Source organism: Leucopleurus acutus, assembly GCF_964270905.1.
Source record: "Leucopleurus acutus genome assembly, chromosome: 8".
Classification (NCBI taxonomy): Eukaryota; Metazoa; Chordata; class Mammalia; order Artiodactyla; family Delphinidae; genus Leucopleurus; species Leucopleurus acutus.
This window is the reverse complement of record NC_139151.1, coordinates 99,296,289-99,324,283: the sequence shown is the minus strand read 5'-3', so window position 1 is coordinate 99,324,283 and position 27,995 is coordinate 99,296,289. Positions and strand designations below refer to the sequence as shown.

Sequence of the window (27,995 nt, the reverse complement as noted above, 5' to 3'; positions counted from 1 at the left end):
CATTTTTATGTAATAAAAGTACAAAAACATGGAAAAGAAGGGTACACACACCACACCTTGGAGCGTGAGTGCTCTGGGGAGGGAGGGATAAGGAAATATTTCAGCAGCATCTGTATGGTTTGTTTTCTTATTAAAATAGATCTGAGCAAATATGTGAAAATGTAAACATTTCTTAAATCTGGGTGGTGGGGACGCCTAGGAGTTGTTGAAACACTCTCTGTACTTCTGTGTGTTTTTCAATATTTCTCTCTAACAAAATGTCTGGAAGATTCTATAACAGGGTGGTAACAACAGTTACCATTACAGGTAAATTTCTTTCTTTGTTTTCCTGTAGTTGCTAAATTCTGTACTATTTACATTATATATAATTTTAGTGTTGAAAATGAAAACAACAGTTTTTTTAAATGACAACATATGTGAAAAAGCCTTTGTAAATTGCTTGAATCATATCAATGCCCCCTGCCAAGGAGTCTTGTGTGCTTACATGGGTTTTTAATAGCTTTAAATTCTTTCATCTCCATCATGATGCTCAGAGGAAGGTATTATTATCCCCACTTTACAAATGGGGAAATATAGGGCCCAAGAGGTGTGGAGGAACTTTCCAGAACAACAGGGCTCATAAGAGGCAAAGCAGGGGAACTTCCCTGGTGGTTCAGTGGTAGAGAATCCGTCTTGCAATGCAAGGGACGCAGGTTCGATCCCTGGTCGGAGAACTAAGATCCCATATGCCATGGGGCAATGAAGCTTGTGCGTCACAACTAGAGACCCCGAGTGCCACAACTACAGAGCCCACGTGCTCTGGAGCCCGCTCGCCACAACTAGAGAGAAGCCTTTGCGCCACAACTAGAGAGAAGCCCACGCGCCGCAACGAAAGATCCCGCGTGCCGCGACTAAGACCGGATGCAGCCAATAAATAAATAAATAAAGGCAAAGAAGGATTTGCACCCAGACAAAGGGTTTCCTGGGCTGCCTTGATTACACCTGTTCAGGAAGTTACTGCAAGAGAGGTGATCTTTGGGCCAGGGCTTGAGGTCTAGGAACATTTCACTGGGGCAGAGGGAACGGATCCAGATTTATTGAACAGAGAGCTTTATAGACGTCATTCAGAAGCATCATGATGACCCTGTGAGGAAGAGCTATCATGAAACCCATTTAACTGACAAAGGGGCTCAGAGAAATTGTTACTACTCCAAGGTCACAGAGCTTGGTGGCGAAAAAGCCAGAATTCAAATCCAAGCATGTTCCCCAGATTCACTCTTTCCACTGTGTCAGGCGGCTTCTACAAGTGAGAGAAGGCAGAGGGGCATTTTGGGTAGGGGGTACAGCACATGCAAAGGCCCGGAGGCAGGACAGGGCCTGCTGTGTTAAGCTAGAAACTCAAGTATGTGAAATTCAAGAATAAAATCCCCCAGAGTTTGGCCTCTGTACGAAGGGCAGGGCTGGGTTTTTCCGGGTTTCAGTGGAAGCTGAAATTCTGCTCGGCCATGCAGGATTTTCCAGGGGGCCCGTCCCCACCCACCGGCTCTCAGGAGTGGCTCTGGTTCGAAGTCTCCGAGAGCTGCTGCAGCAGCAGTTTCTGGGTGAACGAAGCTTGAGTGTGGGCAAGGGGTGAAAATCCCCCCAGCTCTCAGGGGTGATGCTGACACCTTCCTGAGGTGGCCGAAAGCCCCCTTCGGAGAAGGGCCCCCTTAATATCAGGCATGTAGCAGCTGTTGGAAGTCATCATCATCCTTCCTGGGAAGGAAACACAGCCCTTCCCAAGCAGGCTGGGACCAGAATGTCTCCTGGGATGTAAGGACCAACCCTGGCTCAGCAGCTGTGCCCATCAGCTCCAAGGGGCCCCGTCCCTCTCACTACCCACCTCCTCTCTCTAAACAAATCCAGGCCCAAATCCAGATTCAAAGGGGAAACTGGGGAGGCACGGGGGATGTTCAGCCTGAATCTCCACGGCCACCTTGTGTCATTAGCAGCTAAAGGCCGGCAGTAGCCAACGGCCACAAGGCCAACCAGGCCCATGAGTTCAAGTTCAGGAAATAAATTTGGGGTCCCTGGGAAGAGGTAGCATGTGTGTGTCCCGGCTTTACATACAGCACGCACTCTCCTCTGACTCTCCGTTGGGCCCACTGAAGTCTCAGTTTTCCAGGTAAGAAACTTGAGCGACTTGCCCAAGGCCACAGTTACTAAGATGTGGAAGCAGAATTCAACTTCCGGTCTCTCTAAATTCAAGCCCACTTCTTAGCTCTCTGGAGACATGGTCAGCCCACACTCCCCTCCATAAGTCACGTCTAGGGCTCTTCTGAAGTGGCTCAAAATCTTTCACGTTTCTGCCCATCTTAGCCCTTAGTCACTCCTTCCTTCCTTCATTCATTCATCTGTTCCTCATTCTTGGCCAGGCTCTGTGCCAGGTCCCAAGCCATGGCAGAGGACGAAGATATACTCAGAGTTGATTATGATCAGGTAGAAGTGCTACCCCAGGGGTCAGGATAAAGTGCTCTGGGAAGAGTAGAGGTGAGAGGGAATCATTCTGACAATTGGGAGGGGCCTTAGAGGATGTGTAGGAGTTCTCAAGGATGAGAACATGATGGAGAGCAGGAAATATCCAAGCCTTTGCCAAACAACCTGGGAGATCTAACTTGTACCTTTCCAGGGGGTGAGCGGGCTCAGAGGAGAGATCATGTGGGGCAGTGACCTACCACTCTCCATGCCACCCTTTCTCCCCACCAGTGGTCTGACACCACAGGGCTTCCCTATCCTTCCTTGCAAAGGTGCTCGAGCTCTGACTTAAATGCTGGGAAGACATGGTTGCTTTCTCAGTCCCTGAACCCCAGCAACAGGTAAGATCTCTGATCAGTGTCTCCCCGTCCAGTGTCTAAAGAGGCCTTCAAACTGGGGCAAGGAGAGCGCCAGCTGAATGTTTGGTCAATGCCAAAGTACGATGGACCCTTGGGAAGCTTTGCAGAGGTTTGAGGTGGGCATTCTAGCTCTGGCAACCAGCACCCACTGCTTTGGGGTGAGGGTCTGGCTCAGCCCACAGACCTCCCACCTACTCACTCCCTGCCGCATCCCGCCCTCCCAATCCACTCCTCTGGCTGGTGACTCTGCTTCTAAACTCCAGAGTCCTGGGGAGCAGAGAAGTCAAGAAGCCACCTCCATAGGATTGGGGGCAGCACGGCAGAGTTGGAAGCAGGTGGGCTTTGGAGTCAGACAGATGTGAGTTCGAATCCCATCTCTTCCTCTTAATACCAGGATCTGGATTTCTTTTCTTTTTTAAAAAATTTTTATTGGCATATAGTTGATTTACAATGTTGTGTTAGTTTCAGGTGCACAGAAAAGTGAATCAGTTTTACATATACATATATGCACTCTTTTTCCTAAACTCTAGTATCATCAGTGACCTTTGTCAACGTAAGCGGTGATGTTCATAGCCACCTCCTGGGGCTACTGGGAGATTAAAAGAGAAAATGATCGTGATGGGGCCTGACTCTCAATAGCTATTTGGCAACATGCTTGCACAATCTTTAATGCAATTCTGAAGCCCCAGATACCCCTGGAATTTTCATAACTCTGTGGGTAGCCTTCCTGACCTGAAAAGATGCTGGTTTGTCCATGGTCTTTATTTATTCTACGTGGTGTGAAAAATCATATATTTTGTTGCAGAAATGTTAAGGTATTTGGTTACAGAGGCTGCTCAGGCCCCTGCTGAGACATTACATCACATAAACATGTCACCGCTCTAAAATCCTAACATTCTACATTCTGATTTGAACCTGGCCCCGGAGATTCCAGAAAGAGACTCAGGGCCTGAAATGGTTTCCTGTCTTTCCCTTGAAGGAAAGCTGTGTGGATGAGTTCTCGAAATTTAAGGCCAGAAATGATGACCTAACTTCCCCCTTTATCTTCTTCTTTCCTCACCTTCCCCAGTGGAAACCCTCCTCAGAAAAGAATCATCCATTAACCAGTGAGGAAAAGGCAAGCAATAGAATAATGGGCAAAAGGCAGGAAGAGGCCCTTCACAGAAGAAGAAACACACAGGACCCTTGAACATATGAAAAACCCAGCCACACAGCCGCAGAGGAAAGCAACGTCAGGCCACAGGGAGAGACTGTTTCACAGGCCCTGGATTGTCGACAATTAAGAAGGTGGTAATATGGAGTGTTGCTGAGAATGGGGATCAGTAGGGACTCTGTACATTGCTGGAGGGGGGCGGGGTGGAACAAAACTGTCACAACCACTCTAGAAAGCATTTCCATAGTCGTGACCCAGAAATTCCACTCCTGAGTCATGTACACACACGCACACACATGCATGCACTGCTATGGGCTGAATCGTGTCCCAGCAAAACAGATATGTTGGAGTCCATACCTCCCAGTACCTCAGAATGCAACCTTGTTTGGAGATTGGGTCTGCACAGAGTTAAAATAAGGTCACTAGTGTGTGGGCTCTAATCCAGTATGACTGGTGTCCTCATTAAAAGGGGAAATTTGGAGGCAGACATATGCACATAGGAGGGCAGAGGTGGGGATTTGTTTCTAGACGCCAAGAAGTGCCAAAGATTGTCAGCAAACCACCAGAAGCTAGGAGAGAGGCGTGGAACAGATGCTTCCTCACAGCCTCAGAAGGAACCCACCCTGCTGACACCTTGATCTTGAATTTTCAGCCTCCAGAATTGTGAGACAATACATTTCTGTTGTTCATGCACCCGTTTGTAGTACTTTGCAGCCCTAGGAAACTAAGTCACACACGTACCTGCAACAAAGGTCACCTCTGGGAGGCAAGAGCAGCAGAAGCCCACAGCTGCTTCTGGGGAGTCTTGGGAGAGGCGGGGGGTGGGGGGGGAACCGCAGGACGGATGGCTGTGCCCTCCACTTCCAGATCGCCAGAGTCGAAAATTCCACAAGTGCTTTGTGGGACTGAGTTTCATGGCTACATGGATGTGGCTGGAACCGAGCCAGCCCCCACAGATGCAGGTGATGAAAAATGGTCTCTAAAGACCTTCAGGGACGGTTTTAGAGTCTATCTAGAGAGCGAGAATTGGGGAGCTGACGTTCCGGTGGTACCCATTTCCCCTCAGAGAGGTTTGGAAACTTGCCCAAAGTCACAGAGAAGGTGGTGCGGCCTGGGATCCCATGCTGGTCTCCGAGACCCCAGAATCCACGTTCTCACAGCCGTTCTGACAAATATTCATCACAACCAACACGGGGCCCTTCCGCACACCCACCTCCACGCTGATGCGACTAAATGCCCACGACGCCACAGAGACCTACACACTCCCTCCCTCAGGAACGAAGGGCCTCACTGTGTGCGTGCTGGGTGAGATCTCTTTTAATGTGGTTGTTATAACATTCTTACAATAAGGATGACTAATGTTTACATCGTGTCTGAATTTTCAGCTGGAACCAGGTGGGAGTGACAAGGAGAGATGGTGGAACTGAGACCAGCCACTGCTGTGACCTTGGGTGAGTCCCTGTCCCCTTTGCCCTCCTCCGGCAGCCCCTGATGTGAGGTTGCCAAGAAGACTTTGCTTCCCTCCCTCACAACACAGACGCCGCTGTCCCCACTGCCTCCCCCAAACTGGTCTTTCCACCAGTAACGCAGTATATCCCACACCAGACCAATTTAAGATCCAAGATTAAATAGTATTGAATCACACAGTAAGCAGATGATTCCTTTTCCAATTGTTCAGTCCTGGGGATTACAAGCCTTTCACAAAGGGAGAGCTGACTTGGGTTTGGCTGGCGGGCTAGTGAATGACGCAGTTGTTCTGAGTGTCTTATCTGTTTATACAGATATATTCAATTTATTGAAGCAACATTGGTCTGAGACACATGAAACCTAGAAGATGTCTAGGTTTAAACAAATTTACTTAGGCTTACATACGAAGTTGATTATAAAAAATATTTGTTAAATAATTGTATATACATAAGGGCAAATCAAATCACATACTTTTATACTTAAAACTCTCTGATGATTTCCCGTTTCCTTTGGATTAATTCCAAGCCCGTACGTGATCTGTTTTCCCTGACACGTGTCAACCTCTCCACCTCCATCTCCTCCACTCTCCCCTTCCCTCTGTAATCTCCTCCAGCATGTGAAATTCACTCCCGCTTCAGGGCCTTTGCACCTGCCATGGCCTCTGCCTGGAATGTCCTGCTCCCTGATCTTGGCACGCCCAGCTCATCCCATCAATCAGATCTCTGCTCACGCGTCGTCAGAGGCTTTACCTGGATCCCCATTCCAGTCTCTCTGTCTTCCCTCCTTTGCTCTATTTCCCTTGTTGCACATAGTCCTCTCTGAAATGATACTATTTTTTTTGGTAGTCAGTTTTTTAAATTAATTTTTATCGGAGTATAGTTGCTTTACAATGTTGTGTTAGTTCCTACTGTGTGGCAAAATGAATCAGCTATACGTATACATATATCCCCCCTGTTTTGGATTTCCTTCCCATTTAGGTCACCAGAGTGCGTTAAGTAGAGTTCCCTGTGCTATACAGTAGGTTCTCATTAGTTACCTACTTTATACATAGTATCAATAGTGTATAGGTGTCAATCCCAATCTCCCAATTCCTCCCATTCACTCCCCCCCTTTCCCGCTTGGTATCCATACATTTGTTTTCTACATCTGTGTCTCTATTTCTGCTTTGAAACGATACTATTTTTTAAACGTTTATGCATTTGTCTGTTTTCTCCACTAGAATATAAGCTCCTTGAATTCTGGGACTTTGTCTTACATCGTCAGTGGCTAAAAACAGTGCCCAGCACGTAATAGGAGCTCCACAAATGAACGGCAGGAAGCTGTGAAGGTGGAGGGAGGACGGGCCGGGGAGCAGGGAGGAGCCCCGCCAGGCTCCACAAGGAGGCAAGGCAAGGTGGTGGCCGTCAGAGGCTCAACCTGAGAGCTCACTCTTGGTCCCATCAGCACCAGCCTTCAAGACACTGAGCCAGCTGGTTCCCACTCACTGAGCCAGCAGAGAAAGCTGAGTCGGCCACTGTATCTGTAGAACGATGGCATCACCATCAAGAAACTATCGCGATAATAACTGATCCAGGCCAGAATCAGCCATAATATTACGAGTGGGTAAAGCTTTGAAGGGAACCAAAAAATTTACGTATTCTCAAAGAATCTGCCCACAAGAGACATATTTATCACAAAGGAGAAGAGTGACTTTACCTAGCAGACGTCACCTTAGCCAAGCAATCAGAGTTAGACCATGGGTAATGCGACAAGCTGATACCATGTCTGAGAAGGACACAACTTCACTTCTGTGATACTCCTGCCAGAAACAACACAACTAATCATGAGGAATCATCAGACAAGCCCCGCTGAGGAACATTCTACAGAGTAACTGGCCTGTACTCTTCAAAGTGATCAGTATCTTGAAAGAAAAAATCGGAGCAATTGGTCTAGATTAAAGGAAAATAAGGAGCGTGAAATGCAACACATTCAATGGAATTTTCCTTTGCCTCTAAGGCAAATTGTTTTGGAACAATTGGCAAAATCTGAAAAAGTTCTACAGATTATTTTTGTAGCAATGTTTATCACCTGATTTTGATATGTATATGGTGGTTACATAAGCGAATGACCTTATTCTGTTTTTTAAGACATGTTGAAGTATTTAGGAGAAAGGGAAGTTACGTCTACAACCTACTCTCAAATGGTTCAAGAAAAATGTAATAGACAGAAAAATAGAGAAAATGATAAAAGTATTCCTAGTCCGGAATCTGAGTAAAGAGCATATGGAAAATCTTTGTATATTTTTGCAACTTCTCAGTAAGTCTAAAATTGTGCTGAAATAAATTTCTTTAAAATAAAACTAAACAAAACAGTCGGGGAGCCATTGAGGTGGTGGAGGCAAAGTGGCTGCAGGAAGCCAGCTCCTCGCCTCACAAAGCTGACATCTCAGAGCCCAGGGTCAGCTGTGTTCACCTCAGACCCACGTCAGACCACAGCCCTCCCCTGCCATCTCCACATCGAGGCGGGGGGGTGCTGAGGACGCATCTGTGGGCACAGGCCAGTGCCACACCCTCTGGGTAATGTGGGGAAGGGGCCCCGGGCAGAGCCTGCAGACCCTTCTCACCCCTGCTCCTGACCTTGGGTGCCTCACTCCCCATTTTGCACCTCAGTTTCCTCCTCTGACAAATGGGTGGATGTCAACGACTGGCAGCCCTCTGGGGATGGAGTCTTCCAGCTCAGATACTGCTGCCGTATTTCTAGAACCCCATCTGGAGAGTGCAGCACATCTCTCCAAGGAGCTTGATTCACTTGGCAAGTGTGTTTACTTAGTTTAGCTGAAGGAAAGAGAGGAAGCTGGTCTCGCTGAGACAAATGGGGAGTAGACGTCCTCCCTGTCCGGGACATGCTTCTCCACCTCTGCCCCCTCCCCAGCCCAGCTCCCAGGCACCCCTTCTGGAAGAGATGAACATCCTAGCAAAAATTTTATTGAAGTGTAGAGAAAATCTTTCCCCAAGCCCCATTTAGGAAGAGGCAGCTGGCGGGGATGGGTTGGTTGGTGCCCGGAAAGTGACTCTGGTCACAGTTCTGTCGGCAACTCGCTGTGTGGCTCCAGCTTCCCAAGCATCACTTTGTGCTTCTGCGAGATGGACAGACCCATGCTTGGCTTTGCACATGGCTGACGACCCAGTGATTTCACCTCTGTGTTCTCCTTGACTCGGGGCTCAGTAGGTGACTTCCAAACTGGAAGTGGGGCACACAGATGGGATTGCCAGGACGCCTTGAGAAGCTCTCAGCTCTGAGGAGCCCCCCTCATTCACACAGCCTGTGTCCCCGCACAGCCCTGGCCCCCAGCTCCGGGTGAAGACTCCCTGGGCTATGCTGGCCCTGCCCGGAAAGCCCAGCCCAGCTCAGGGTCATGATAGAGCGGTCGGGGGTGTCCTGGAAACTTACAGGCTGGAACTTCTAATGTGCCCTGCCATCTCCTAACACTCAGTGGAGACCCGGGGGCAACCCCCTTGCAGGGGAAAGTAAGGGGGTCACTCTCCCATTATGGTACCCTAATCCAGCATCTCCCAAGGGCTCCGCAGTCTCCTCCTCAGCCCCTCAGCCCTGCCTCCCTGCCCAGCCTCTTGGAGGCTGTCTCAGCTGCCACTTTCAGGCAGAGGCAGCTGGGCCACAGGAGTCTACAAAATGGTGGGCGGAAACCCGGGCTTCCCTCCCCGAGCTCCTGCCCTGGCCCCACGCCCAACAGTAGGTGTGGCCATGGGGGTCTTTGGCGCCCGAGAAGCCCCATGTTTCCCCAAGTACTTCACAACCATTGTCTCATGGAGCCTCATCCCAGCCCTGGGCTCTGGAGGTTGCCACTGACCCCACTTTATGGCTGGGGAAACTGAGGCTGAGTGGAAGCTTGGCCAGGAAGTGGCTTCTGACACACAAGTTCCTTCAAGGGGTTTTTTCACCCAAGTTCCATGACAGCCCAGCTGTTGGTAGCTGAGGTGCAAACTCCCCAGAGAATGGGGGACCTTTCCTATAAAAATCTTGAGGTGGCTGGAGTTCCAAACCCCGCCCGTCTTCCAGGGCTGGGAAACATCGTGGATTTGGAGTCATAAAGTCAAGTTAAAGATCTGGCGCCTACTAGCTAAAAACAAGACAACAGGGCTTCCCTGGTGGCGCAGTGGTTGAGAGTCCGCCTGCCGATGCAGAGGACACGGGTTCGTGCCCCGGTCTGGGAAGATCCCACATGCCGCGGAGCGGCTGGGCCCGTGAGCCATGGCCGCTGAGCCTGCGCGTCCGGAGCCTGTGCTCCGCAAGGGGAGAGGCCACAACAGTGAGAGGCCCGCGTACCGCAAAAAAAAAAAAAAAAAAAATAAGATAACAGGCCCCAAGTGGAGTTGTTTATGCTAAAGCCCCACATCACCAAGCCGAGACTTAATTATGGTTTCAGCTCTCCCAGAAATGTCATCTTAAACCCGTCAATCAGGAATCACCTGACCAGCACTAGTTAGGTCATCTGCCTGCTAGATCCCACCATCCCCTAAAAGAAAGTAACTTTGAGATAACCAACAAAGACAGCACAGGGAACTATACTCAATATTTTGTAACAACCTATATATATGAAAAAAAAATAGATATATATGTATGTATAACTAAATCGCTCTGCTGTACACCTGAAACTAATACAAGATTGTGACTCAACTATACTTCAATTTAAAAAAATAAAATTAAAATAACAATAAACGACAAAAAAAAGAGTAACTTTGCAATAACCAATCTGCTTTTTTGCCTAGTATAACTTTCTTGTTCCTACTCCCTTCTGCCTATAAAAGTCCCCTTTTATACCTGTCTTTTCTATCTGCTAGATCGTATGCCACCGATTTGAACCGATCTGTGCTCAGTTTAAAAATTTTAATATGCCTCAGTGTATCTTTTAACAGGCTATTAACTGTGCCATCCAGGAAAAGTCACTTCACCTCTATGAGCCTCAGTTGCTTAATCAGTAAAATGGGGGCAATAACTCATACTTCACAGGGCTGTGATGAGGAGAAGACAGGTATATGAATTTACACCTGTCGGCCTGGCGAATGTAAATGTACGGTTTGTGCCGGGCTCTGTGCCTGGCATGCTCACTGCATCCTCATGACACAGCAGTCTGGATGAGTCAGCAGAAAAAGAGCCTGGAGCCCAGCTCGTCTGGGAATTGGGGCCCTACCTACCCGCTAGGCCTTAGACCATGCTCTCCAGATCCTGCTCCAATGGGCCCTTTTGCCTGAAACGCCTTTTTTTCCCCCTTTAACTTTTTATTTTGAAATGATAGGCTCACAAGAAGTTGCCAGAATAGCACAGAGAAGTCCCATGCACTCATCTTCCAGCTTTCCCTGACGGTGACCTATTCCGTAACTACAGTAAATTACCAAAACCAGGAAGTTGATACTGGCGCAACACCAGCCTTTGCACGCACACATTTAAAAAATGTCTTCGTGCCTAGGATGTTTTGGCCATCTTTCTTTCGTATGCAAAAGTCTTCTTGTCCCCCGTGTCCAGCCCCTCTGGGACAGTGACGTCCCCCTCTCCGGGACGCTCAAGCTCTCCCTGTTCTGACTCCTGGCTCCCAGAAATAGTGCAGCCCAGTGATGGAGAACATGGGTTTTGGAGATCCACAGACATGGATTTAAACTCAGCATCACCCACTAGCCTGGGGCAAAATACAGAACTTTCTGAGCCTCCATTTCCCCACCTGTAAAATGGGGACGAGTGCCCCAGTGTCAATGTAGGACAGGATAAACATGGCAGGTGCTTGGAGAATGTAAGTCCCCTGCAATGGATGGTGGTTATGGCTGCCATCGGATTGCACCTGTTGTCACATCTATCCCAGAATGACCCTTGTATGTTTTGCCACCTTCTTCAACATTTAATATGTTCAAGGTCAAACCTTCATATCTCAGTGCCATCCCAGGGCCTGGCACATAGTAGGTGTTAAATAAATTGTGGGTAGAGGGAGCCCCCTACCAGACAAGCTTTCCTTTGTCTCACTGTGTCTCTTCAGCTTCACTTCATTCATTCCTGGCCTGGGTGGGCAGGGTAAATGCCCAGCAAACCCATGAAGGCTGGGCTTTGCTGAAAGAGGCAACCCATTTGCTCCCATCCGATCCTGAGAAGTCTTCCAGGGGGGTCCCAGGACCCCAGAGGCCACTCGGGGCTGTCCCTGGATGCAATGTTGAGGCTGCAAACCCGGGAAGGTACAACACCTTGGGGAGATGCCTCATCCTCAGAGGGAACCCCAGGGGCAGCCAGCCAGGAGACAGGCCGGGCCACTCTTCCCCGTCAGGACACCTCAGCTCAAGCGTTGGCACGTCTTAGCTCCAGACTTTGGACAGGCCTCAGCCTTGCTAACCCCCGGTTTCCTCACCTACACCATGGGGTTGTCACGTGGGTAAATGAGTTTATTGTGCAAATGGCATCACGTGAACCGCTAAATCCTGTATTTACATAGAAGGGATCTTTGTCTTGGCTGTGTAACATTTATAAGCTCACAGTTAGGTGGTCACTGACAGGGTATTAAATACCACACGTCTGGCCAGAAATGAATCACATTGTTTCCACGATGTTTATTTTCACCATCGTTACCATCAGGTGATTTACAATGGCTTTATCTTGAAGGCAGCAATATAAAGTTTTTTCTAAAAATAAATGTCTTTATACTTTAAAACATCATTAAGAGTATTAAGCAAACGGTCAGGTAGGATGGCAGCGTTAGTAATCGTCCGAAGGGCAGGAACGAGGGCCCCCAGGAAATGCTGCTCCTCTGATGCACCTCGCCCTGACCTGGCCGATGGGAGGCAGTGCTGAGGGGGGGATGGATGGCCTGGAGGACACTGAGACTGGGGCAGGCTAGCGACCCGGGCCTTCCAGCCCCACCAGCGTCAGTGCAGGGCTGAGCATCTGGCATGGGATTTAGTTGTGGTCCAGGCAGGGGGAGGGTGGGCCCCATGCCAGGGGGGTCTTTTCCTCCAGGCCCCTGTCCCAAAGCCTCAGCTGGAGTCACCTGCTTACCCCTCCCTGTCCCAGGGGGACAGCCTCAGAACCCGACAGCTGGGGGCCCAATTTATTCGAGCATTCCTGTGAGGAATGAGGCTGGCTCGGAGCAGGCCTCAATAAATGCGAACTGAACGAAGGAGGCTGTGGGCAGCGTTTCTCACTCATTCTAGATCCCTCGGGAATCATCTATGTTTGGCTAAATAATGCCAGACCCAACGCCCTAGGAGCTGCCTTGTCCCACATCACCACATGGTCACGGCCATGCTAAAGGTCCCCACCAGTCATACGACCAGAGAGCCAGACTATGCTAGGAGAAATATGCAGGTGTCTGTCATACGTTATTTATAGATCTATGAGTTGGAGTCTTGCCAGGCAGGAAGAACATGGGGGGAAAAAAGAATAGTAAACATTTGTTTAGTTTAATCCAATCAAGTGGTAAAACTCCCTGGGCTGGGGGGAGACAGAGAGAACCAGGTTTTTGAAACCGGGATCGTGGGTCGAGCACCCAGCCCCATCAGAGGCCATGGGCTATCCGTCAGCAGCACCAGAGAATCATATCTTATATATTGGCAAAACAACCAAAAAGCTGTCCTCATCTCAGTCCACTGAGATGGAAACTCCAACCTGCTCGGGATAAGCCAAGTTACGTGCAATGGTAGGATTCTTTTCTCCTTGGTAAGTGATTTTTAAGCCCAGGAAGATTCGAATTTAAAAAATAGAGGTGTGAAATAAACAGAAACCCATAGTATCTGTACCTTTCTGTTACGTTTAAGTTGGGTCAAGTTCTGTATGTTGGTGCATAAAATCCTGTATTTTAATGTTTAAGAACTTTTAGCCATAGAGTTTCTCATGTTTGTGACTGACTAACTGACTTCAGTTGAAATCTGTAAACTTGATTAGACTACTTAAGAGAACTTAATATTCACTTTCTTAATAAGTTAGTGTTTTAGATCTATAAGCATTCTTTTAAATCCTTGGGAAGGTTGTGTTTCTTAGAGGTATTTGAAGCATTTATAAGAAAATCAAATTCATTAAATTTATAAATGTAGTGTAGAGTATCTAAGGTGGTGCTAGCCAGTATAAATGTAAGGTGAGCTCCATAGGTCATTTTAAATTTTCTGGGAGGCACATTTTTCAATTTTTTTTTTTTTTTTTGGCGGTACGCGGGCCTTCCACCGCTGTGGCCTCTCCCGTTGCGGAGCACAGGCTCCGGACGCACAGGCTCAGCGGCCATGGCTCACGGGCCCAGCCGCTCCGCGGCATGTGGGATCCTCCCGGACCGGGGCACGAACCCGTGTCCCCTGCATCGGCAGGCGGACTCCCAACCACTGCGCCACCAGGGAAGCCCCTAGGAGGCACATTTTTAAGAAGGAAAGGAATAGGTAAACTTAATTGTAACAGTAACACTTATTTAACCCAACATATCCAAAATATTATCATTTCAATGTAATCATATAAAAGTTACTAATGAGCTATTTTACAATTCTTGTTTTGAACACATCTTTAAACTCTGCTGTGTATTTTATGTTCCTAACACAGCTCCATTCAGACGACCGCGTTCCAAATGGTACATTCTAATAGCAGCTAGATTAGACATCACAGATCTAAGGGAGCTCAATTAGCTACATTTGTCAGTGGTATTTATTATTTAAAGAGGCTTACTCTGTTCAACCCGACTTGCTGAAATATTAAACAAAGACCCCTTGAGAGCCATTGTTAAAAACTACTGGACTTGCAAAAAAAAATGAGATCTGTGTATTGAATTTACAAGGTAAGGAAAAACAGATTTTTTTAAATGTGTTAATTTAAGAAACTATTTTTTTAAAGTAAAACCACAAATAGCCTTTTCAAGTGCACAACGGCAGCCCTGGAGGACCTCGCGCCAACCACGCGGATGGAATTCGAGTCACCGACCCCGGCTCGGCCCTGGTGGGAACGGCCGGGTTTTTTGCTACTGCATCTAATGCAGAGTGTCAGATCTGACCAAGCTCTTAAGGATCATCTGCCCAAAGAGCCCCATTCCACCCAAACTGAGGTCCAGAGCCGACAAGCACCGTCACAAGGTGAATTAAAGGCAGGGTGGCAGGAATCGGCTGGTCTCCTGACTCACCTCCCCCACAACCTCCCCGGTCAGGGGCTTCTAGTTCATTCTCTCCACCTCTCCATCCCCACTTGGCTGATCTGGAAACCGAGGCAGAACTGGAGGATAAGTGGACAAATAGGTCCTGGACCCAGGCCTCCAGGGAGCGCCAGCAGAGGATTCGGAAGCATGGCTCTCTAGGCCCTGGTCCCTGCCCTGGTCATTCACCAGAATCCAGGCCGGCCTGGCCAGAGAAACAGCTGCGTGAGGCCCAGGATGGAGCCTGGAGGCGAGACTGCAAAGGGAAGTAGGAAAGGGGAGGCCGGGTCCACCAGGACCCAGGAGGGCCAGGCTCCACGTGCCTGTGGTCTGAGGGCACGGCCCGGTAACCCGCCCAGGCCACGTGCAGCCCTCGGGGTGATGCCCTGGAGCTCCCTGATGGACCTCATTCTCCCAGCTCCCTTTCCTTCCTCCCTCTTCCCAGTTGTTTTTCTTTCTTTCCTTTTCTTTTCTCAAGTTCCCTTCTGCCCAGAGTGCCCCTCCTGCCAGGCCCTATTTCCCAGCACTAGGACCTATACCACTGCGCACCCTCAGGAGGGTCGAAGGGAGCAGCACTTAATGCCATGAAATCGCATAGCGAGGAAACTATTCCCGCCCAAAGGGCTTTCAGACCCCCTGAAAAGTCAAGAAGAAAATAACAATTTGGAGGCAGGATGTCTTTATCATCCCCTCATCTTCCCTTTAGCAAAGAGGGCTGCCAAAGGCTCCAGGCTCAAGGGCCGTTACATTCTTCTAACTTTTTACTAGCACATCAGAGGAACTGGTTTTCACCGCCATTTTTTTTTTTTTTTTTGTGGTACGCGGGCCTCTCATTGTTGTGGCCTCTCCCGTTGCGGAGCACAGGCTCCGGACGCGCAGGCCCAGCGGCCATGGCTCACGGGCACAGCCGTTCCGCGGCATGTGGGATCCTCCCGGACCGGGGCACGAACCCATCTCCCCTGCATCGGCAGGCAGACTCCCAACCACTGCGCCACCAGGGAAGCCCTCACCGCCATTTATTTTTATGCTTACCTTTACCTTTTATTTGTGGCAAATGATGTCAGTTTTCCATTTGTAATTGTGACATAAAGTTTCCTTTCAAAACTGAACTTGTATTAGTAACAAGTGAGTCAACTGACTGTAAGTACAGTTTTGAAAACACGAAGTTAGTAAATAACTATCCTGAGAGTGGAGTGGGCCGGGCAGAGACAAGGTGATGTGTGAGGAACTGGGCCCCAAGGGACCCTCCGCTTCACCTTCCTGGGCTCTGCCCAGCCCAGGTTCCCACCACTCTTCAGGCACTGTTCAAGACCAGATCCCGGGGCCCAGGGGCCGGTCCGCAGACCTCTCAGACCCAGACTTAATTTTGAGCCGAGGCTGGCAGCTCATGGAGAACAGAGGATGGAGACGCAGAGCGAGGGCCCCAGTCTCGGACCATCTGTCTGTTCAGCTCGGGGGCAGAAAGCGGCCAAGCTCCAGGGTCTCCTGGTAGAGTGAGACAGGCAAAGCTGCTTTTCCAGGCCCATATGGGGCCGAAGGAGCACCTATTCCTGATCCCAGAGCTAAACGGCTTTCCTTGAACCAGTGTGAGGTCAGGAGGCTGGGAGCACGTGCCTCTAGATAGACAGAGGCAGGGAGAAGAGCCCCCCACGGCTCCCTGAATGCTCCAGACTTCCTGATGGGGCCTTCCTGGGTCTCCCTAACACCACACTCAAAGCATTTAGCATCTCTACTGCCAGGTGGACCCAGACTCCCAGGTCCAGAATTCTGTTTCCATACCCATCTCCTTATCCCCCAGTGTGAGGCCCCAGAGCATCTCCTGCCCAGCTCCTGCCACTTTGGACCCTGCACTCCACAGGGGCCAACAAGCACCCGATGAGCACAGCCCAGGGCCCCAAACTTCCTGCCACCCGATGCCTGGCCCAGGTTGCGAGGGTGTTTGGGCACCCAGACGGAGCTCAGGATCAGGGAGGATCTGAGCCTCAAGAGCTTTTCTGTTCATTTGTGCCCTAAACTACGCCCAGTGGAGCAACCAGCGGCCAGCTGTCCCCAGCTCTGCTTGGCTTCCCGAATTCTGTTTCAGGACGGCTCTGCTGTGAGCGGCACAAGCTTGGTGAACCCAGGGCCTCCGCTTTGGGGTTGAAAGTATGATCGTCAGTGGGCCTAGTTCTCTGGAAGGCAAACGGTCCCTTCCTGAGAGTTGGCAAGAAATAGGGATGCAGGGATTCCTGAGCCTGTGGGTGGGAGGTGTCTCCCTCCTGTGAGCGTGGGAGCCCATTGGTAAGACACCCCACGTGCTACCCGCATTATCTGACCCTCAGGGGTCCTCTTAGCACCGCCCAGGCACAGCCTCAGCCCCTCACGGGGGTCCCTGTACCCTCTCTGGGCCCCTAATGCTGTTGACACAGCTGGGACCATCCTGGTACCAGAGTATAGTCCTGGCTAAAAGGCTCCAGACAGGTGAGTGTGAGAAAAGAAGCAGAAAAGGGGCCAGGAGGGCAGGTCCCAGGCTCTCCTGCAGGAGCGCAGGAGGTGGGGAGAGGGCTACCTGAGAGAGCTGCCGTCAGCAATCCAGCAACCACGAAGAGGAGCATTATGTCTGGTGTCATCTCCGACCGCTATGCCTGCCCGCCAGTGGGAAGTACCATCCTAGGGCCAGAAGGTGGGCAGGCTACCGAGTGCCCCTCTCGGCAGCTCTGCCCTTAGCTGCTCCCGTTTGTGTATCTCTCTCAGCAGGAGACAGCACCCCCTTGCACGCATGCGGCCAAACCCAGCCTGTGAGTGTCTCTCACGCCCCTGCGCTCTACTTGTGGTTTCGGTCTCCAGGAAGCAAGGCTGGTAATATAGGCGAGGAGAGCTCAGCTGCCGCGACTGTGAGCTCCCCAAGCCTGGCTGAACCCCAAGAGTCGCAGAGTGAGACACACACACACACACACACACACACACACACACACACACACACAGAGGGGCCTCAAGGGTCTCCTAAGGAAGAGGGAAGCAGAGGGGCCATGCCTCATTTCTGGAGACCTGGTACATAGTGAGTAGAGCGCCCCATCAGTACATATTAGAAGAGTGGATGAGTGACCCATTTCTGTCCTAGTCCATGGAATCTGGCTCTCATGGGATTGAATCCCAAGCTTTACCTTGTTCTCAGGTGCAAAGATGGCTGGGAAGAGGGAGGACGTGGCTTTGCTCTTTCAAGAGGGAGCACCTCCACCTCCCCTCAGAGATAGTAAAGCAGGAAGGGTCTGATAGATGGTTTCCCCACCTCCTCTGCAGGCTGGAACCGGCCCCAGCGACGGCGCAGAAGGCTCCAGTCCCTGCTCCCCTGGGTCCTGGGTTGAGGGTTCATTGCTCTGTGGAAGCAGGCACGGGAGCCGGGCCCCGGAGGATAAGCAGGATTTCAACAGGCAGTGACGGCAGACGCCGCTGCGCCAGAAGCAGCAGCAGGAGCAGAGGGGCGGGGGCAGGCCGCCCGGGGCTGTTTGGGAAACGCTGAGCTGTCCAGTTGGGCTGCAGTGGACACTGGGAAAGACGCAGGGACCAAGGGTGGGTTTTTTTGTTTTAATTTATTTATTTATTCTTGTCTGTGTTGGGTCTTCGTTGCTGCGCACGGGCTTTCTCTAGTTGCGGCGAGCGGGGGCTACTCTTCGTTGCGGTGCGCGGGCTTCTCATTGCAGTGGCTTCTCTCATTGTGGAGCACGGGCTCTAGGCGCGCAGGCTTCAGTAGTTGCAGCACGTGGGCTCAGTAGTTGTGGCTCACGAGCTTAGTTGCTCCGCGGCATGTGGGATCTTCCCGGACCAGGGCTCGAACCCGTGTCCCCTGCATTGGCAGGCAGATTATCAACCACTGCGCCACCGGGGAAGCCCCAAGGGTGTTTAATTCACCACTGCACTCCCTGTGGGGCCTACAGTTGATGCCGAACAAATGCTGTTGAGTGAACGAAGGAACAGGTCACTTAATTTGGTCGTCCAAACAGAACCCTTGAAGAAGTTGAGTCCAGAGGAGGTTGGTTCTGTCCTGACCCTTCCCCATCATGATGCCATCTCAGACTCACCTGGCCTGGCTTGACACTTCCCTCATCCTTGCTTGTCTTCACCTCCCCGCCCTGTGGAATGGAGAGGGGGTATCTGAAGTTACAGGTGTTGGAGCCACAGGGACCTGGGCCCCTCCTGCCCGTCCCTGCGGGGTGGAGGGAGTTAGTTGAGGCTGCCCTCTTGTGGAAGGTTCTGGTAGCACAGGCAGCAGGTGGATACCTCCCACTTCCATTCTCAACTCCATTCAACCGACCCTTAGAGAGACCTCTTCAGGAGGAAGAGAGGAAACCACAGCCCTGCCCTCAAAGAGCAGGTAGTTCACAAACACAGGTGACCAACCGCAGGCCAGGGTAGGATGGACACAGTGGGTGGTCTCCTGCTGATAAGCAGCGTCCTGAGAAACACATGTTTGATTGCACAGGAAAGACGGCTAGACTTCCGTTTCTGGCAATACAGGAGATAGCAAATGCTGGAAAGTTCTCCTGAAACAAACCACTAAAAAAAAAAAAAAAAAAAGCTGGATAAAAATATTTTAAAGCATCTTTAGAAATGCCTAGCAGAGGTGGCAAGAAATTAAGGATAATTATCAGAGGCCAGAAACAACAAAATCAAACATCCAAAGAGATCCCTGAGAGCATAAGCAGAGGTTGCTCTGTGGTACCTGCTGATCCCACGTGGCCAAGAACTTCAGTTTAATGGGTCAAAACCTAGAGCTTGAGCAAAGTGAAAAGCAGAATCAGTAGCTCCCACTTAAAGCAAAATGATGAAAAATAACACCCACAGTGGATGACCTAGGAGAGGAAAACCTCTGGAAGGGAGCTGATGCAGAACTTGCTAAGCTCAGCCTTGATACTGAGTGAAAGAAAAAGGAACGTCACCCCTGAATTCTCCTAACCACCAGCCTGACCCCAAATGGGCCTGGAGGTGGAATTCACAGCACGTGTGTGGCAACAACACAACAAACAAACAAACAAACAAAAACAAAAACAACGGGAGAATTTAAAGAAAGTAGATAGTTGTTCCCTAGGTACTCAGCAGAATCAAATAGGAAAATCCTCTCTGGAGTAACACCTTAAACTTAGGCCTCAAAGAACCCCCACAGAAAAGTTTCACAGGAACATGAGTTCATATGCCAAAAAAAAAAAAAAATCATAAAATGCAAGATACAAGTGTATTAGTCAGGGTTCTCTAGAGAAACAGAACTAGTAGGATATATATATATATATATATGATTTATTGTAAGAAGTGGCTCACGTGACTATGGAGGCTAAGAAGTCCCAAGATCTCAGTTGGCAGGCTGGAGACTCAGGAATGCTGGTGAAGTATTTCTAGTCTAAGTCTGAAGACCTAAGAACCAACAGAGCTGATGGTGTAAGTTACAGTCTGAGTCCATGTCCAAAGGCAGGATACGATCAGTATGCCAGCTCAAAGACAGGCAGAGAGAGACAGAAAATTCTCTCTTACTCAGTCCTTTTGTTCCATTCAGACCTTCAATGGACTGAATGAGGCCCACGCACATTGGGGAGGGCAATCTGCTTCACTCAGCCGACCAATTCAAATGTGACTCTCATTCAGAAACATCCTCACGGGCACACCCAGAATAATGTTTAACCAAATATCTGGGCATATGGCCCAGTCAAGTTGACAGATAAAATTAACCATCACAACAAGTCATTTTAAGTGAGAATTACACATAGCAATAAATAATAGACTCAAACCTTCAAAAACTTTGCATATTGGAATTATGGTATACATAATATAAAATAAGGAGATTTCCTATGCCTAAAGAAATAAAAGTTAGTTATCAGTGGTATATATATGGAATGAGATTATTTTATTTTTTTAGTATCATTCATTTTAAAACTCACCCCCTCTGCTTTATTGCTAAGCACATCAGACAGACATGGGCTCTGCTTTACCACTGGGCCCCTGGACTGATGTTGATTTACACTCAGGTTCTCCAGCCAGGTCAATCGATGGTCTTGTAAGGAGAAGTATATCTGGAGGTTTGGACTTTCCCAGTGGAACTGGGGAGGAGGGGAAGAAACATGTGGAATGCTGAGGACCAAGGTGGAGCTCAGGCTGAGGCTGGACCCAGGGCTAGGCTGACCTGCTGGTTTGGGTCACCTCCTCAGCCCCGCTCGGTGCCCAGTTCCTCCCCAGACCATGCTGCATGAAACCTGAAAGAAGGAACATTTCAACCTTGTACTTGATCCTAAAAAGAGGAATGAGACTATTTTAAATGACTAGGAAAATTTGAAAAAAAAAACAAGATAGTACTTCTATAAATGATGAATATAATCTTCAAAAAAAAACCAGCAATCCAATGGGCAGATTAAACAGCAGAATAACGTAGCTACAGAGAAAACTCATGGGCTGGAAATATATCTGAAGAACTTATGGAAAATGCAACACAGAGAAACAAAGTGATGGAAAATAGGAAACAGAGCTTAAGAGATGTAGAAGATGGAACAAGGACTTGAATAGGTCTAAATGGAAAATTTCCAGAATTGATGAAAGACAAAATCTTCAGATCCTGGAAGCTCCCCCAATCCATGTGTGATAAGTAAAAAGAAATCTGCACCCAACACCTACAGTAGCGAAACTGCTAATCACTGAAGAGAAGACGAACTATAAAGTAGACAGACAGCTAACTTCTTAATAGCAATAATTGAAACCAGAGGACAGTGGAATAACATCTCAACGTGCAAAGAGAAAATAACTGTTAAGCTTGAGTATGCTTCAGATACATTTTCAGACAAAAAATGAAAACATTTGCAACAGACCCTCACATAAGGAAATTCTAAAAGATGTTCTTTAAGGACAAGGAAAATAATCCCAGAAGGAAAGTATAAGATTCAAGTAGGAATAGTGACCAAAGGAATATGTGAACATGGAGATAAATTAAATAAGCATCAGTGGTATAAAATAATTGTGAGAATGTCTAATTTGTTGGGTTAGGAAAATAAAAAAGATAAAAACAAAGAACCAGGAAACAATAGCAAAGGAATTGATAAGGAGTGATCAGAGTTTAAAAAAAAAAAAGTCTATTACTTGCAGGAACACAAATTTTTGAGTAGCTTTTAACTTTGTTAAATTAAATGTGCGTGTTAAATGTGGAACAATTAGTGGGGAAAGCCTTCTATAAAACCAAGATAGGAAAGGAAAAGAAATGAAATAAGAAAGGCAGGACAAACAGTAGGATGGGTAGGTTCAGCACGTAGAGACAGGTGTAGGGTGGCAGGAAGGGTGCTCCTGGCAGAGGGTACAGGGTAAGAGGAGGGAGGACCACATTGTGGAAGCATCACTGGGAACTCACATGATTCACCTGAAGCAGCCTATGTTTCGTGGATACAAAACTCTGAACAGGAAGCTGGCAGATGTACCCAGCTGCCTGCCCAAATCTATGTGCTCATTTTTAGAACTCTTGGAGCCAGGACTTTTTAAACTCAGTTTGCAAGAACACCTTATCTTTCTGCATCATGTGGACAACCAGGCATTTTTCATCCATACTGAATCTCTCTCCTGCCCTTGGCCCAGCAGAGAAGAACAAGCAACATTATTTAGGGAAATCTGACTCCGACCAGAAGGAAGGGAGGCCCTAGGGCTGCAGCCCCCCCGCCATGTGACATAGGGGAAAGTTTAATGCCAACTGATACTTAGTGTGCACTTTCTATTGTACTAAACACTTGACATGGGATTCCCCCCTCAAGTCTCACAACAACCCAACTAAATAGGTACCACCCTTAACACATCGTTGCAGACAAGAAAACTGAACTTAGAGTGGTAGTTTGCTCAAGTTCCCACAGCTAAGAGTAGTAGGGCTGGGCTCTGAACTCAGGTCTGTCTGACCCAAGACCCTGCCTCTAACCACAGGCAATTCAGCCTTGCTGGGGGTGGTGGGGGGGGAGTTGTCACTAGACAACAATAAAGACTTGGGCTGAAACATAGCACCTCTGCCAGGAAAGGCTCTGGCTCCGTGGGACTCTGAACTTTGGACCAGCCCTGCCCCTAGTCCAAGTCAAGCCTGCTGCTGCGTCTCAAGTCCTGAGACTCCCGAGTCCTGACCACAGTCTTCAAAGCAGCCACAGCCAGCCCTTGTCTTTGCTGAGGCCCAGAGTTCTCTACCACAGTCTAAATATTCAGCCCCTTGATGTACATGCCATTAGCCCTAATCCCTTAGCCATTCATTCAAACAACTTTATCAGGTGTTCTAGGCGCTGGGGACACACGGCTCTGAACAAAACAAACAGATGTTCCTGTTTTTATAAAGCTCACATTTTAGTGGGAGAGTCTCATAATAAACAGTAGACATAATAAATAAGTAAATTATATGGAGACAAGACACAGCGCTGAGCACGGGAGGTTAGCAGTGCCAGGAGGAGGTGATAATTTTAAATAGGGTGATACCTTATAGAGCCTTTGCTGGCAGGTAGGCTATTTGCGAACGGGATCCCAGGGAGCAGAGAGAGGAACAAGAAGCAGTGAAATCGGAAAAGAAGGAAAGTCAGTAAAAGGATGCACCACTGAGTTGGCCACACTGTGTGCAACTCGTGCTCCATCTCAGACTCATGAGATGGTCCTCAGAAATGTCCACCCCACATGGGGCCTCCATTCCTGTCACCCACGGCAGCAGCACCGTGTGGCCAAAGGAGAGACGCTGGAAACACCTGCAGGAAAAGACATCACGCCCCCTTGCTTGTTGGAGGTCTCCCTGTGTACACCTTCCCTGCTGGGCATTAACATCAAGACCTGCAGGCTTTATGCTCACTCCCACAGACAGGTCCCTATTCATCTACCCCAATGTCCTTATCTCTGATTTTCCAGTCATGTTCCTTCCAGGTTGCTGCCCAGGAGTCCATGTATATCCACACCTCCAGCCACTTTTCCTTCCATGGGCAGTGGATGACCAACTGTACTCTCACATCTCTGCCTGCTGGGAGCATTTCCCTTCACCATTATCCTTTAGGACCACCTCTAAGTGAGGTTTTAAGGCAGCTTCTGTCCATTTCAAGTTAGTAACAACCATTGTGCTGTCCCATTTGTGAACCAGGTCTGAGGTTTGCCTCCAACAAGGGCAGCTCCCTTGAGGACAGAGGCATGAGTTAAAAGAGAAACATGGAGACCACAGAGGTGGGGACCTTCTGTTCATGTAACTAACTTGCACCTTCTGGGCCTCTTTGGGCCTGAAGCTGTTGTACAGTGAATCACTGCTACCCTCTCCCTAGATCTTACAACTGGTGTGTATGATAATGCCCAGATCATGACGGGCCCTCAGGTTGCCTGGTCATTGGTGACCCATCATCAGGCACAATCTCTACCAGGGCCCGGTAACATACCAGGAGATGGTTTTCAAATGACAGGTGGTTCTCTGTGGCAGGAGTCATGGCTTTGCTCCAGGACCCTAAAGGTTTGTGCTGCAAATTCTCCTCCATTGGAGCCTTCCAGAGACTTCACACAGCATCCTTATCCACCTTGGTGTCTCTGGCATGATTAAACTGTATGGGTCTTAGGGACAGAATGGCACAATGGCTTGCACCACTGCCTGGACCTGCTACAAGAACATTCTCTTGCTCTGAGCCCCACTCAGAATGAGCAGCTCCCCAGGTCACATGAGAAGTAGTCAGAACAGAATCCCCAAAGGTGATATATGTTCCAAAATCCAAAGAGGGGGCTTCCCTGGTGGCGCAGTGGTTGAGAGTCCGCCTGCCGATGCAGGGGACGCGGGTTCGTGCCCCGGTCCGGGAAGATCCCACATGCCGCGGAGCGGCTGGACCTGTGAGCCACGGCCGCTGAACCTGCGCGTCCGGAGTCTGTGCTCCACAACGGGAGAGGCCACAACAGGGAGAGGCCCGTGTACCGCAAAAAAAAAAAGAAAAAAAAATCCAAAGAGGTCCACCATGTACTGTGCTGTTCTTAGTGGTAGGGTATGTAAGGTGCGAAGCTTGTTCTTTACCCTAGAGGCAGTGCCCCAGCACGCCCCAGACCTTTGGATCTCCCAGATCTTCCTCAGTTTGGCAGCCACCTGAATCTTTGTGTGGTTTTTCTGCCATTGTTCAGCACAAATAGGGCAGCAGCTCTCAACCTCTTTTGGTCTCAAGATCTCTTGATGTTCTTAAAAACTATCAAGCACGCCAAAGAACTTTTGTTTATGTGGATTATATCCATTATGTCCATATTTACCATATTAGAAATTAAACTGAGAAATTTAAAATATGTAATTTGCTCAAAAATAGCAACAATACTGAAAAAGAATACACATATGTATAACTAAATCTCTTTGCTGTACACTTGAAACTAACACAACATTGTAAATTAACTATACCTCAATAAAAAGGTAAATAAATAGCGACAATAAACTCATTACATATCAACATAAGTAACACTTTTTATGAAAACATTAATATATATTCCAAACCAAAAAAAAATTATTGGGGAGGGTAACATTGTATTGCATGTTTATCCATCTCTCTAGTGTCTGGCTTTATAGAAAACACTTGGATTCTCATATCTGCTTCTTCATTCAATCTGCTGAGATATGTTGTCTTGGTTAAAGTATATGGAAAACATGTGGCATCATGATATGTAGTTGGAAAAAGGAGTATTTTAATTGTCTTTTTAGGTAATTTTAGATAGTCTTCTCTGACACTACTACAAAACTTAAGTGATAATTTCTAAAGGTTAGTTGCAATATGGAATCTGAAATCATATCAATGAACTTTAATGCACTATTAAATTAAAATCCATTGGTCTGTCTTGCACTTGACTGGATCTTTTATTCATGCGTGATTTTGAAATAACACGCATCAGTCATTCAGGAACATACTGGTTCACAGAGTTATGTAGATCTTCCAAAGGTTGACGTATTTCATTATACAATGTAACAAAAAATCACATTCATTAATATCATCTCTGATCCCATCAGGAAACTTTAAGTATTGGGAGGCTGTCAAGATCATGGTGGCTACTACAAGTTTTCTAAAATTCCAGTTTTCACTTAAAAGCTCCAGTTTCATCATTGGCAACAAATACTGTCAGTTGATTTCTCTGAAGTGACAAGCTCACTTCATTGATTTTCAAAAAATTGTCTGCCAGTCCTTAAGTCTGAATTACCATGGTTTCAAGTAAATATGGCGTTCCATTAAAAAAAATAACAACTGGTTCAGCTGGCAAAGCAAGCAATAGCACAATTGCTCTTCCCAGAGGCAACCACTATACTGCAATATTCAGCAGAAGTGTTTTATACATTATTATGATATTATACTGCTCATTTTGTCATGTAGAATATTAAAAATTCATGTACATTAGAAATGTGATTTAATCATATTAATCATTTTAATTGCTTCCTTAAAGACATGCTTAAGTAAAATTAGCAAATTTTTTTTTTACTCTGGGTGCATATGGGGGTGAAGAATTCAATGGCTACTAGTAAACTTTAATGCCCCCCCTCTGATTCATGCTGAGACACCAGCAGCTTTACCCATCACTGCTTTTGTACCAAGCAAATTATGTCAGTAAAAAGGCAAATTATGTCTTCATACTTTAAAATTTTAATTTAATTTTTATTTTATATTAGAGTATAGTTGATTTACAATGTTGTACTAGTTTCAGGTGTATAGCAAAGAGATTCAGTTATACGTATACATATATCCACACTTTTTCAGATTCTTTTCCCATATAAGTTATTACAGAATATTGAGTAGATTTCCCTGTGCTATACAGTAGGTCCTTGTTGGTTATCTCAAAATTACTTTCTTTATGAAAATAGTTTTGACCTCCTAGATTCCTGAAAGGGTCTCAGGGACCCATTAGGGTTCCATGGTCCTCACTTTGAGAACTGCTGGTTCAGTGGGAAGGGCTATGGTACTTAGAGCTGAAACCCAGCATCTTGAATATCCTGTTCTTCTCCCAAGCATTGCCAGTGACACGTAAGCCCTCTTGAAGGAGCAGCCTTGTGGAGATTTGACAACCGGGACAGGATGCCCAGGTGGCTTTCCTCTCCCATGGGCAGGATTTCGAGTCCACGCCCCCTCCTGATCACTCCCCACTGAAATTTTAATGTGGTACCTGCTGAACCCAACACTCCCTATTGGGTCTGATCAGCCTGGAGTTGAGCAGAATGATACCCCCGATACCAAATGTGACCTTTGTGAACAATCAAAGGCTTAGAAGCACAGTAGAGCAACTCTGAAAATTAAGAAAAGAAAAAAATCACTATAATCTCATCACCTTGACAACCACTGTTAGGTAGTGGCCAAGGGTGACCTCAAACAATGTTGATTCATCCTGAATTCACCGTTGATGAAAATCCCTAAGGCTTTTTTTGTCCTACTAGTGCTAAGCCATGTCATCCTGGCCATTTCTAGCTGGGTCTGGGGCCCCAAGAAGAGGGCCTGACATTCAAATCTGTATACTTCATCCATATAGAGCTGCCCTGTAGACATCTTTTGGTGTCTGGAGTCCACTGGCTAAAGTGTTTACAGCTCTGTGTGATCAGCAGATGAGGTCCCCATCATCATGTCAACGACCTCTTTCATCAATTCTCCTATGGAAATGTGAATCTTGGAGTATAACGTTTAACGGTGAAACCACACTCACTGATGACATATCTCTTCTAGATTTATTTCCTGTGGCTGATGTAATAAATTACCAAGGATTTGGTGACTTCAACCATAGAAAATTATTTTCTCACAGTTCTGGAGGCCAGAAATCTGACATCGAGGTGTCGGCAGGGCTGCAGAGGCTCTTTGGGAGAATCTGTCCCTTGCCTTTTCCACCTTCTTGTGACAGCAGGGGGTCCCTGGCATTTCCTGCTTGTTGCAGCATCACTCCAATCTCTGCCTCTGTCTTCTCAGTGCCTTCTCCTCTGTATGGGTCTGTCTAATCTCCCTCTGCCTTTCTGCCTTTCTCTCTTTCTCAACAAAATAAATTTTTTAATTTATTTATATTTTTGGCTGCTTTGGGTCTTTGTTGCTGTGCACGGGCTTTTCTCTAGTTGCGGCGAGCGGGGGCCGCTCTTCATTGCAGTGCTCGGGCTTCTCATTGGGTGGCTTCCTTTCTGGCAGAGCACGGGCTCCAGGCGCCTGGGCTTCAGGAGTTGTGGCACTCGGGCTCAGTAGTTGTGGTGCATGCGTTTAGTCACTCCGCGGCATGTAGGATCTTCCCGGACCAGGGCTCGAACCCATGTCCCCTGCATTGGCAGGTGGATTCTTAACCACTGCGCCACCAAGGAAGCCCTCTCTCCCTTTGTAAGTTGACCCTCTTCACCCATTTCCCCACTCCCCATCCCCTGCCTCTGACAACCACCAGTCTAGTCTCGGTTTCTATGAATTCATTTTTTTTAGATTCCACA

General features: G+C 48.0%; 1 protein-coding gene across 1 annotated transcript in view; it reads right to left on the bottom strand.

Annotated features, from left to right (window-relative positions):
• CD6 (CD6 molecule) overlaps positions 1-17,214 on the bottom strand; it is a gene marked incomplete at both ends in the record, with an annotated part of 40,001 nt that extends 22,787 nt beyond the window's left edge. The window contains one exon of the mRNA XM_082844236.1: positions 17,154-17,214. Coding sequence (XP_082700362.1) covers positions 17,154-17,214 — 61 coding nt within the window. The remainder of the gene's footprint in view (positions 1-17,153) is intronic.
• Positions 17,215-27,995: the final 10,781 nt, after the last annotated feature.